Source organism: Megascapheus bottae, chromosome 2 (genome assembly GCF_031878675.1).
Source record: "Megascapheus bottae isolate mThoBot1 chromosome 2, mThoBot2.hap1, whole genome shotgun sequence".
Classification (NCBI taxonomy): Eukaryota; Metazoa; Chordata; class Mammalia; order Rodentia; family Geomyidae; genus Megascapheus; species Megascapheus bottae.
Window position 1 is genome coordinate 4,220,105 of NC_143510.1, and position 13,198 is coordinate 4,233,302.

Here is a 13,198-nt window from a genome sequence, read left to right on the forward strand (position 1 = left end):
ATTTTAACTTTTAAACTCACCACAGTATAGCTGGCTGATTTGTTGGAGATGGAATCTTGCACTCTTTGCTGTCTCCACTGGTTTCCTATTTCTATCCTTCAGGCCTTACCTCCTGAGTAGCTAGGGTTACGCACATGGACCTGGTACCTGGTTTACTTTCATTATGCCCCAGCTGGAAGAACTGCAGACCCTGCTTCTCCCAGTAACCTGTGACGACAGGCCCATGTAACCACATCCACTTTATCCACTAAGATGGGTGTCTCCCTGACTTTTTTTTTGGTTGGCATTGAACTGTGATCCTCCCAATTTCCACCACCAAAGCAATTTGAGCCACTTCCCCCAGCCTAGTTTCAACACTCTAAAACCTGACTAAATTCACTGGGAGGAACAATTAGTTCCAGGACTTTCTGAAGGCACACAAAGATAGAATTCGTTGGAGAAGAATCAAGAACTTGAGAGCTAAATGGAACCATCTCTTGTTCCTCACTAGAGCCACTGATGTCTTCCATTACTGGGAGGCAATGAGAGTGATGAATTAGACTAAGATTAAAGCATGAGACATTTTTTCAGACAAAGTATTAATGATGATTTCTTTCACAGGAAAAGAGATTTCCTTAGGAGCAAGGAAGTAGCTTGACCTAAAAGCTTATCTTCGGTATTGCTTATATCTACAATGAGTAGGGCTAACAAGACTGAAAATAAGAATCAAACACTGCTATTTTAGGGCCAGTGCAGCAATTATGTAATCTCTTGGGAAAGGAAACAGTTCAAGAAAACAATACAGTACTGATGAAATATTATTTAGCATTTGTTGAAAATAAAATCCCTTCCAAATTCTTAACACTTAACTATTTCTAGAAAATCCTTGCCAGGGTTTTATAATCTAAACACAACGCATATATAATATACGTTATATGTTTTTATGCAAATATATAATTCTCTATTATAAAACTTTTTTTGTTGTTTTAGTTTTTTGTCAGTGCTGGGATGTGCACTCAGGACCTAGCCACTCTGCCACTTGAGCCACAGCACCACTTCCAGCTTTTTCTGTGTATGTAGTATCAAGGATTCAAACCCAGGGCTTCATGCATCCTAGGCAAGCACTCTACCACTAGGCCAAACTCCCAGCCCACAACATATTTTTAATGTTTCATTCTTTATATAATTTTGTGTATACACATATAATTTCCTTAAATACTTTAAATTACCTTTAAGTAGTTCTAGAAAGGGTTACAGTTGCTAATATATATTCTAATCCTGCTGAGATGGATATTTATGATAATAATTAGAATATCATACATTAGCTAGGTGCTGGTTGCTCTCACCTGTTATCCTAGCTACTGAGGAGACTAACATCTGAGGATCACAATTCATATTCAGGCCAGGCAACTAAATATGAGAGACTTTTATCTCTAGCTAGCCACCAAAATATTGGAAGTGGAGGTATCACTCAACTGGTAGAGCACCACTCTTGAGTGAAAATCTCAGGGACACCAACCAGGCCCTGAGTTCAAGCACCAGAACTAAACAAAAGAATATCATACTTTAAAGCAGAGTGATTTATTTTTGCCAGCCTTGGGGCATGAACTCAAGGCCCGAGCACTGTCCTTGGGCTTTCTTATGGCTAAAGTGCTACCACTTGAGCCACACCACCACTTCTGGCTATTTCTATGTATGTGGTGCTGAAGAATCAAACCTGAGTTTTTGTGCAAGCTAGGCAAGTGCTCTATCACTAAGCCAAACTCCTGGCCCTTCCAGTTCTTTGTTAAGATTATTTTTCTCCTCTGAAGAAATTTTAAAATATTTTCCTATTTAAACATGCCCAAAGATGAGAATCTGGACGGGAGATTAAAGTGAATATGTTTATTGTAGTAAATGATTTCTTTTTCATGTCTTTTTTTCCTCTCTTATTTTGGAATTCAAATGAAAATTAACATTCTCTTTAATTGCATTCTGCCAATATTTTTAAAAGCAAATCTCTTAGTAATCTCAACTTCGCAATTAGAAAAGCATATGTATAATCAATCATATGTCATTTATTGATGGGAATACCTTCTGAGAAATTCATCATCGATGGTTTAGTCATTAAACAAATTTGCAAACACCTAGCTAGTATGGGCAAGTAACTCCTTGGGTTTTCTCAATGCATCAAAGGACTTAAACATGAGAAGGTTGCTACTGATATAACATGACATTTTGATTTATGATAAGCTATATTTTGTAGTCATGAATATGCTACAAAATGATTATAAAATTATAGTACATACATAAACCAAGTAACATGGTAATGTATCATCATCCATTACTATGTGTATGACAATTGTACATAATTATAGAACCCAATGTGTTTGTTTATACCAGCATCATCACAAACTCATGAGTACTATGATAATACAATGGTAATATTGTCAGTAGACAAATGCAATTTTCAGACCTATTATAATCTTACAGTGCCATAGTCATACTCTGTGGTCATTACTGACTGATAAATTATGTAGCACATGACTGCATTTCTGACACAGAATGCACTTCCTGACCCTTTCAACACTTAACAGGAAATTAGCCTTTGGCACACAGTGGCTGTTATTTTGTCAAGGCAGGAGAAATGCACCTGTATATCAGCCTTTTTTCCTTTCAACACATCGTTCCATCATATTGAATCCTTCCTTGGCCTCATCTGAAGTCTTATGCATAGTTACAGATTTCAGGAACAGCCCTGATCCTTGGCAACAGGAAAGAGTAAAAGGTAGGGGTGGCATTGAAATGATAATAGGTAGGTCAGTACCCAAAAGTCTCAACATCAATTCAGATATAACATTGACTCTCCAGTTCTAATACCTGACCTTCAACCTTCCTTGTACCTTAATTCTGACAGCTGAATTTTTTTTTCTAATCTTGATCACTTTCCCCATACTTGGTTCTTCCTTCTCAGAAGTCTCTTCCCCCAAGGAATTCAAAGCTAGTTTGAATTAAACCATCCCAGCCTCATTATAAGTCAGTGAAGTGACCTACTTCCTATAGCTGACTGCTTTCCTGTTCACAGTTCTAGCCCTTTGTCTAGGTTTCTTATGCCCCTGCTCCTCCTCGATATGGCTGCCTCTGGTTGTTTGTCAGTAATGGGAATCACTTATGGCAACTGCCAGCTCTGGCCTAACCTCGGTATCCTTCTGTGTGCGATGTTCCACTTCACTGAACACCCCACCATGACCCCTCAATTAGATTTACCTTGACTCCCATCTGTCCTGTTACAGTTAACCCTTTTGTGAGTCCCTGTCAGGAATCACAGAATAGATGATTACACTTTACAAGTGTAAGGTTAGTCTAATTTTGCATACACTGAATGCATGATCTGAAAAATAAAGGTTTTTTTAAAATTGTTTTATTTTTAATTTTTACTGTAACCACTAGGACCCCAGATCTCCATATAAAGATTTGGAAATCTTTGACTAAGATAGTGGAGTGTGCTTCTAATATGCCAGCTATCAAAGAGACTTGCATGAATCCATCACCCGTGTTTTAGCAAATCTAATTAATTGAATGCAAATGAAAAGATCCTTGGATATAATGTGATCATATAGCAAAGATAGAGGGTTTTTACGTTTAATGTTTTTGTTTTATTTATTTAAGTTTAAGAATATTGATATTCAGCTGGTGCTAGTGGCTCCTTCCTATGATTATAGCTACTCAGTAGGCTGAGATCTGAGGATTCTGGGTTCAATATCAGCCTGGACAAAAAATTCCATGAGACTTTTATCTCCAATTAATCAGAGAAAAAGCTGGAAATGGCACTGTGACTCAAGTAATAGAGTGTTAACCTAGAGCAAAAGGAACTCAGGGACAGTACCCAGTGCTACAGGACTGATCCACCCTCCTCCCTTCCCCCACCTAAAATGAACTCGTATTCAAACCAGGCTCAGTAGCTCACTCCTATAATCCTAGCTACTCAGGGGGCTGAGATTTCAGGATCAAAGTTCAAAGCCATCCTGGGCAGAAAGTTGAAGGAGATTTCTACCTCCAATTAACCAGCAAAATGCTGGAAACAGAAGAGTGGCTCATGGTTGAATGACCATCTTGAGTGAAAAAGCTAAGGTAGAGTTCCCTCAGTTCAAGCCCAATATTGGCACTATATCTACCTATCTGTCGATCTATTTCTCTAGCTACCTATCTACAGATATAAATATATGTTTATATGGACATATAGAGCCTATATAGAACTATAGATACATATCTATATTCTCTATATGGATACCTATCTCTCTCTATAATCTATATTAATATTTATAGAAGTGAGAATAGTTTTTTTAGTCATGACTAAGTGAATCATTAAGATCATCCAACATTAAGCCATGTTCTAGGGCTGGGATGTAGCTCAGTGGCAAATTGCTTGCCTAGTAAGTGCAATATCCTGGGTTCTGTCAACTCTTCCCTCCCATCAGTAATCACTTGTTATTGTCAGTCATCTGACTGCTAGTCAGCAAAGGACCTCAGGCTCTGAGGTCACATCCCCATACACTCTTGCTTGTAATCGCTCTCCATCATCAGTCAGGCCGCGTGCAATACTACCTGCCATGCTCTGTACATCAATATCTAGTGGTTTGCTTCTCCTCATAAACTCCCTTTTACCTGAACTGCATTCTTTACACAACCCTTATAGGTTTGATTCTCAGTACCAAAAATGAAAAGACAAAACAAAAACAAAGTGGGTGATGGTGGCTCACACCTGTAATCCTAACTACTTAGGTGGCTGAAATCTGATGATTGATATTCAAAGACAGCCCAGGCAGCAAAGTCCATGAGACTCTTATCTCCAATAAACAACTCAGAAAAGGCAGGAAGTGGTACTGTGGCTCAATGGTAGAGCCTAGCCTTGAGCACAGATTGGCTCAGGGACAGTGCTTAGGCCCTGAGTTCAAGCCCCAGAACTGGCAAAAAAAAAAATAAATAAAAATAAAACAGTAACAAAATACATGTTTTTGGAAGTGGCACTGTGGCTCAAGTGGCAGAGAGCTAGTCTTGAACTGAAGGACTAAGCGACAGTGCCCAAACCCAAAGTTCAAGTCCCACAATCCCCCCCCCAAAATTACATGTTTTATATTCTAGCCCAGAGGCTTGTTAATTTCTGTCAAGGGTCAGAAGTGACCCTTTATAGACTATAGTCTGTTCCATCCACTTAGCTCTGCCAGTATGGCTTCTAAGATGCTGTAGATAAGACTAAGTGGTAGAGGACCTGAGTAACAAGCATAATGACCTAACTTCAAAACCCCAACAGTAAAAGAATCCTTAAGGCCAGGAGTTTGGCCTAGTGGTAGAGTGCTTGCCTGGCATGCATGAAGACCCAGGTTCAATTCCTTGGTACCACATACATAGAAAAAAAACAGAAGTGGTCCTGTGGCTCAAGTAGTAGAGCTCTATCCTTGAGAAAGCCAAGGACAGTGCTCAGGCCCTGAGTTCAAGCCCAGGACTGGCAAAAAAAAAAAAAAAGAATTCTTAGAGTGTGCCTGGGGCTGGAATGTAGCTTGGGGGGTAGAATGCTTGCCTAGCAGGAGCAAATCTATGGATTTCATCACATGGTATCATTTTCTGTGGACTAGAACTTTGTATGTATGTTGTAGGGGGAAGTAAAGACAGAAAAATATTTTTTAGATTAAAAATAAATAGTCTTACCTAAAAATTGCACTTCACCTGCTGTTAAATGTGAAAACAAACATGCTTAACTCTTGTGTAGTTGAAGTCTCCTATTAGGAAGATGACTTTAAAAAAAATAAACATGTTTTTTCAAATAGCTGAAACAAAAAAATAGGAAGTAGCTATTCGATTATTTCTAATTTTAAACAACACAGGGAAAACAAACTTGCAGGAGACACTGGAGTTCTTAAAATGAATCCAGTTGGTTTTCCAGATGGTTACATTTTTATTATAGTGCCACATGCCTCTCAGAGTAAAAGTACAAAGGACATCAAACTTCAGTCTCCTTTAGTAGAACCTCCCACCCCTAAACAAATACAAGTGCTTACCATCTCTATCCCCTGCTGAAAATAACAGGTAGGAACCTTGAAGGTGGGTATGGTAGCTCAGAAGTGATGAGACAAAGAGTGAACAAATGCAGCAGTGTTACTCACTAGACACTATGATGAAAATGAACTATACAACTTGTGAGGGAGGAGGGGCGGGGGAAGCTAACAGAAAATGAGGGAAGAGGTGACGCATTACCTGACTTAGGTAACTGTAACCTTTCTACACACCATCGTCACAATAACCATACAAATACAAAGATCATGCTTATTTTAAAGAGGTTTTTTTTTTTTTTTAATTTTAAGACAAGCAAATGCAGGCATGCAGAGGTAAAAGTGGGGTGGGGTGGGTCCGGAGTTTGGCCTAGTGGTAGAGTGCTTGCCTAGCATGCATGAAGACCGGGTTCTATTCCTCGGTACCACATACATAGAAAAAAGCCAGAAGTGGTGCTGAGGCTCAAGTGGTAGAGCTCTAGCCTTGAGAAAGTCCAGGGACAGTGCTCAGGCCCTGAGCTCAAGCCCAGGACTGGCAAAAACAAAAAAAAGAAAAAGAAAGGTAAATGTACAGCAAAGACTTTTCTTAGTTCTTTTTTTTTTTTTTTGGCCAGGCTTGAGCTCACGACTGAGCACTGTCCTTGATCTTTCTCCAGGCTAGAGCTCTACTACTTGAGCCTCAGCACCACTTCCAGCTTTTTGTTTTCTATGTATGTGGTACCGAGGAATCGAACCCAGGTCTTCCTGCATGGTAGGCAAGTACTCTGCCACTAGGCCAAACTCCTGGCCCAGCTTCTTAGTTGTTTTCTCAACCCTGAAGACTTCCCCTTGTTTATTTACAGGGAACTTCCTCAGTTACTACTGGTTTCCTGGGGATCCGGGAATCCACGTGAACCCACAGCCACCACCGCATAAGAGAGCAAGCACTGCACAGCCTTTTTTCTCCTGGATGCCATCTCTTCTCCCATGCCCCTCCCCACTTGCCCCTTTCTTCTTGGGCTCTCCTCGCGTGGGTTTTTACATTGTATCTTCTGTCAGTCCTCTCCCTGCTGTCCTCCACCCACCCCCACCCCCAGCTCCGTGCAGCTCAGGTCAATCTTTTCTGCTCAGAGGGGGTCGGGGATGCCTAGAGCAGGGATGGAAGGGCTGTCCTGGCTGAAACTTCAGCGGGTTTCCAGGTGACTTTGGGCAAGGATTCTGAGGGCCTACCGCCCCGTCAGCCAATCAGGAGCCGGGGGCGGAGCTTGGGGGCGGGGCCTGGGCCGCGGGCCGCCAGGGCCTGGAGGGATCTTCCCGGCGGGGGCGGCGGGGTTCGCCCGGCTCCCGCACTCCGCGCCGGCGGCGGAGCGAAGGAGGGACCAGGCTCGCCGTGGAGGAGGCCGGCGGCGCGCTGCGGGATGCTGGAAGCCGCGCTGCGGCACTGGCCGGCGCTCCTGCGGAGCGGGGCGGCTTGAGAGGAACGCCTCTGTGGCTCGGGCGGCGGGCGGGGTCGCCGGGGACGATGATCCCGCTGCTGCACGCCGCGGCGCCCGGCCGGGCCAGGTGGACCAGCTCCGGGGCGGTCAAGCGGGCCGCCTGCGTGGTGGCCGCGGCGTACGCGCTGAGGACGCTCGGTCCCGTCGTCGGCCGGCGCTTGGCGCGGTCGGGCCCCGGCGGGAAGAGCCGAGCCGCCCGCGGGCCCGCGGGGGACCCGGCGAGGCTGCAGGGCGCAGGGGCGGCGGGCGGGAAGCCCGCGCCAGGGCTGAACGCCGATTTTTTCAGGCAGCTGCTGCAACTTCGCAAGATTCTCTTCCCCAGAGTCGTGACCACGGAAACCGGGTGGCTGTGCCTGCACTCGGTGGCTCTGGTCTCCAGGACCTTCCTGTCCATCTACGTGGCCGGTCTGGACGGGAAGATCGTCAAGAGCATCGTGGAGAAGCAGCCTCGGGCTTTCATCCTCAAACTGATCAAGTGGCTCCTGATCGCCATTCCAGCCACCTTCGTCAACAGCGCCATCCGGTACCTGGAATGCAAACTGGCCTTGGCGTTCCGGACGCGCCTGGTAGACCACGCGTATAAGACCTACTTCGCCAATCAGACCTATTACAAGGTGATCAACATGGACGGGAGGCTCACCAATCCCGACCAGTCGCTCACCGAGGACATCATGATGTTCTCCCAGTCCGTGGCTCACCTGTATTCCAATCTGACCAAGCCCATTCTGGACGTCATCCTCACCTCCTACACCCTCATCCGGACCGCGGTGTCCCGGGGAGCCAGCCCCATGGAACCCACCCTCCTAGCGGGACTCGTGGTCTACGCCACGGCTAAAGTGTTGAAAGCCTGCTCTCCCAAATTTGGCAAGTTGGTGGCCGAAGAGGCTCACAGGAAAGGCTATCTGCGCTATGTGCACTCTAGAATTATAGCCAATGTGGAAGAAATTGCTTTCTACAGAGGCCATAAGGTAAGGTGGAATGGAAGGTGATGGGTGAAACGGGAGACGGTTCAAGCAGCCTCTGCAGCAGTAAATGCCATCTGTTGTATTGGGTTTTTCACCACCCGGTGGTGGTTGATGTTATTCCATACCCTCAAATGACATTGTTCAACTTTTATCTAATGTATGTGGAATAGAATTTGTTCACCCTTTATGTATTCTTGTCCTTCCCTAATCTTTCCCCCCCCCCCAAAAAAACCCTACAAAAAAACCACAAACAAACCAACCAACCCACGCTTCAGCTTCCTGGTATTCATTTTGTTAAGCAGTTAAGCTGCTCAGAGGAGTGACACCATTCGACTCTTCTTAGCTTAACATCCTTTGGTCAACTTGTTTGTGTAGATACGCATACAGCCCTGTCTTGTCTGCGTTTTCATATATGTTTGTATTTTCTACATAGAGATAAGACATGGGCCCTTTGTCTTTCTGGTGTACTTCAGATAGCTCTCCTTCCTTAGAACTTTAGATCCCTTTGATATTTAAATTTCTAGTAAAGCTGAAGACCTTGTGGTCCTTTTGAAATCACAGCTGTTAAAGAATTATAAAAGGCCAACTTTTCTCGTTTCACTAGAATAGTTTCAATAGAAGGTCTACATCGTTTCAGTTATGCAGACAGAAGCAAAAATGGTCTCCAAAGCATTGTCTCTAAACTTTAAGTACTAACTTGGTAAGTGGTTCTAGTGTGTGTGAAAACTAAGAGGAAATACATCCTTGGAAACTCCTTTGCGTGGATGGCAAACGTAGCTTGTATTATGCTTGGTTGGTGTTGCTCCTTCAACGTTCAAGAGAAGGGTTCCATGCTTTCACTTGGGAGTTTTGACAATTCTGGGGTCTGCTCAATGATGGAGCCCCCAAGTCCTAGGAAATGTGTGTGTGGAGGGGGTATAGAATGACATTTCCATTACTCTTAGTTCTTGCTCAGCACCAAATTCTCACACATACAAAAAGAGGAAGTGAAATGAAATATTGCAGCCCAAAAGCTGCAACTAAAGAGGAAGCAAGTGAGGAGGAAGCAGTTATGTAGGATGTTACCTTTCAGTCCTGAAGATGTCAGTCACTGCAGGCCCTTCAAACAATTAGCACAATTACATAAACCTGTCATGCCTGGTGGGCACCTCAGAATGGATGTGACATAGAGCAAGCATTTTGGAGGGGTTACATCTGAAATCTGATTACAGATGAGCTGGCAAATTAAATATTGAGGTATTCTAAATCAGAAGATGATAATTTAAGTATCAGGTAGATTTGTTTACTTTTTAGTGTAGCAATAAAGATCTGTTTAACAAAATCAGTCGAAAGAAAAAGTTTCAATGTTAGGACCTCTACTCCTGCTTGGAAATTGGCCTCATATATTGTATTACTGCTGATGTGTTTTTGTTTTTGAATCATTGAACTTGATGATGTAAAGTGCAGTCTGTTGTAAGTTTCTTGCACAAAAGACCATGGAGCTAATTAAAGATGTCTAATTATATATATATATTGTCATGTGATTGTTTTTAGATACTTTTGGAGTGTTTGAGAATAATTTGCCTCTGTTTATTTGGGTCTTCGAGAATATAATGTAATCTTAACATCATAGAATTTGAAGCAGCAATTATAATTTGTGTACATAGACATACTTGTATATATATGTATTTATATATTTACGCACATATACATACAGACAGATAACTATATCTATCTAGTAGTGTTGAGATTGAACCCAGGGTCTCATATTTGCTAGTCAAGTGCTTTACCACTGAGCTCAACCCTCAGTTCACTAGTATATATTTCACCATATTAACATATTATCATTATATTTATGAAATGGCATGTTTTAAAAATAACACATATATAACCCAAACTAAATAATGCCTAATTCTAAGAGTAATCTGCATTTACAGGTAGACTTCACCCATAATGTTTACTGTAGTACTCAGAATGATTTAGTATGTCCAGAACATTGAGAGAAAAATCGTCCATTGCAGTCGATTTATTTTGCAGCTGTTGCTGGATTAATTCTTATCTCTTTCCCTCTATAGGTAGAAATGAAGCAACTCCAGCAATGTTACCAAGCTTTAGCAGATCAGATGAACCTGATTCTGTCCAAACGCTTATGGTACATCATGATAGAGCAGTTCTTGATGAAGTATGTGTGGAGCAGCTGTGGACTGATTATGGTGGCCATACCTATTATCACTGCAACTGGCTTTGCAGATGGTGGTAATGAAACTTATACTTACTATTAAATATAGAGTGAACATGATATCTCTTGAAGCTATCCAGTTTGGCTAGTTTTGTGAGTGAAACCATATACAGAGTCATCATTCTGTGCTTATTGGTAGTCAGAAACAATGCCAGACAATATTCAGTAATGAGACCAGCAATGTGTGTGTGTGTGTGTGTGTGAAATCTGGAATATTCAGAGATCTCGATGCAATGTTGATGGCAGTCTGCCGTGAGCAACCTCAATTCATGCTCTAATTTTTTTAGTTTGCATTTCAATTTAAGTTACCGTCAGAAAGAATTAAAATACAAGTTCTCCTTGTGTTTAATTCTTTATAGTCCAGTCATATAAGTTTAAATAATACATTAATAACATGTATTAATAATAATATAAATACTCGATAACTCAATATTCCCTGATTTGTTACATGAAAAGTAGGTTGGACTATTAGACAACCACAAGTCTTGTTTCAGAGTATGCTAACATGACCTTCCATCTCTGCAGCTTGCTGATTACACAGATAATCTTCTTTGTGGCATAGTTTGTGCTTCTTTTGAAGCAGGGTACTCAACTATCACTGCCTCAGAAATCTCTGCAAACATTTTCCATCCTTTGGAATAACTAAGAAATGTAAGGACAAGAGAGAAACAGGGAATACATTATACAGTCCTCTGAAAACAATTTGGGTCTTCATTGTCTGGACAGAGAGGAATTATAGTCAGAACTCCATACCCATGGTGGGCATTCAAGAATTCAACTAACTACAGATAAAAAAAAATACTTGAAAAATAAGTAAGTTTGATTTATATAGCATGATACCATGGTTCATACCTGTAATCCTAAAATCTAGAGGATCCTGTTTCAAGGCCAACTCAGGCAATAAGTTCATAAGATACCATCTCAACCAATAAAAAAGCTGGATGTAGTGGTATGCTTGTCATCCCACAAATGGTAGGAAACATAAAATAGGTAGATTACAGTCCAGACTAGCATAGGCAAAAAAAAGTAAGACCCTATCTCAAAAGTAACCAAAGCACAAAGGGCTCTAGGCATGGCTCATTAAGTTAAACTGCCTCCCTCATTAGTACAAGGTCTTTAATTAAAAACCTAGCTCCACCATCAAAAGAAAAAACATAGAAATTTTTATCTATAATGAGTATGTATAAGTAGCTTGTATTATGTTAAACATAACATAGTATAACACTACCTTTATTATTTAGACATTATAAATAATATAGATGTAATTTAAAGTATATGAGAGGATGTAAGTTATAAACAATTAATGCAGCATTTTCTATAAGAGACTTGTGCATCTGTGGACTTATGTATTCTCAGGAGTAGGTTCTTGAAACCAATCCGTCTTCATCCCCCTGGGGATACCAAAGGATTAATGTATTTGAAGAAGCAATATTTTCTTCTCTTCTCCCTCTCTTCTTTCAAAACCACTTGACTGAAATTGACCATGGCATTAGGGAGTCAGGAAAAAGCATAAGCCTTACTTTGAATGAAAGATTTCTGTTCAGATGATGGCTCCAGTTCTTCCTATTAAGAACTTCTTCGTCGTATTAATTAAAACTCGATAAGGTACAGACCATGTGGTACTATTGATATACAGTAACAGTTACTAATTAGAAAACAAAAGACAACATGGAGAATAATGTGAAAGAAGCCACACTATTTTAGTGACTTATCACGCACTATTAAAGACTAACAATATGATGAAACTGAATTAAAATTAAAACAAGTAAAAATAATATTTAGTGTTCCAAAACAGTGCTTCAACCCTGTAACCAATTTTTACAAAAACTTGTCAAATCTGAGTCATTCCTCTACTAAAAATATTTGGCTTAACTAGGATGTGATACAAATATATGTAATATATGTATATATGCATATACATCACACATCTAAATTTCCTAATAGACAACTGAAGAATTGAATTTTATCTGTTTTTACGTATTGAAACTATGCCAGAGGGGGAAAAAAGGTATCATTTAAAAAGTGTCCTGATGCTGGGACCTGAAGATCAATGTTCAAAGACTACGTAGGCAGAAAAGTCTGCAGAGTTTTATCTCGAATTAACCACCAAAAGAGTTGGAAGTAGTATGGTTCACGTGGTAGCTTTAAGTGAGAAGAAGCCAAACGAGAACCCAAGGCCCAGTGCTTAAGACCTAGTACTAGCATACACAAAACATATTGTTAGTACTTGTATTTTACACATTCACCTTTCATAAGTAAAAGAGTATTGGAGAGGAGAAAGACACTTAAAAACTTAAGGTTCTAAAATTGGTCTTACTAAGATATTTGGTAACATAGCCTTTCAAAAGTTATTTCTTACGCTGATATTCTTTAAAAAGTTTGAGATATGGGCCAGGAGTTTGGCCTAGTGGTTAAAGTGCTTGCCTAGCATGCACGAAGACCCAGGTTCGATTCCTTGGTACCACATGCATAGAAAAAAAGCCAGAGGTGGTGCTGAGGCTCAAGTGGTAGAGCTCTAACCTTGAGAAAATCCAA

At 41.2% G+C, this 13,198-nt stretch overlaps 1 protein-coding gene across 1 annotated transcript in view; it reads left to right on the plus strand.

The window, feature by feature from the left end:
• The first annotated feature begins 7,323 nt into the window (after positions 1–7,323).
• Abcd2 (ATP binding cassette subfamily D member 2) overlaps positions 7,324–13,198 on the plus strand; it is a 57,876-nt gene continuing 52,001 nt past the window's right edge. Inside the window, exons 1-2 of the mRNA XM_090319819.1 lie at positions 7,324–8,448; positions 10,500–10,680. Coding sequence (XP_090175945.1) covers positions 7,507–8,448; positions 10,500–10,680 — 1,123 coding nt within the window. The 5' untranslated portion in view covers positions 7,324–7,506. The remainder of the gene's footprint in view (positions 8,449–10,499; positions 10,681–13,198) is intronic.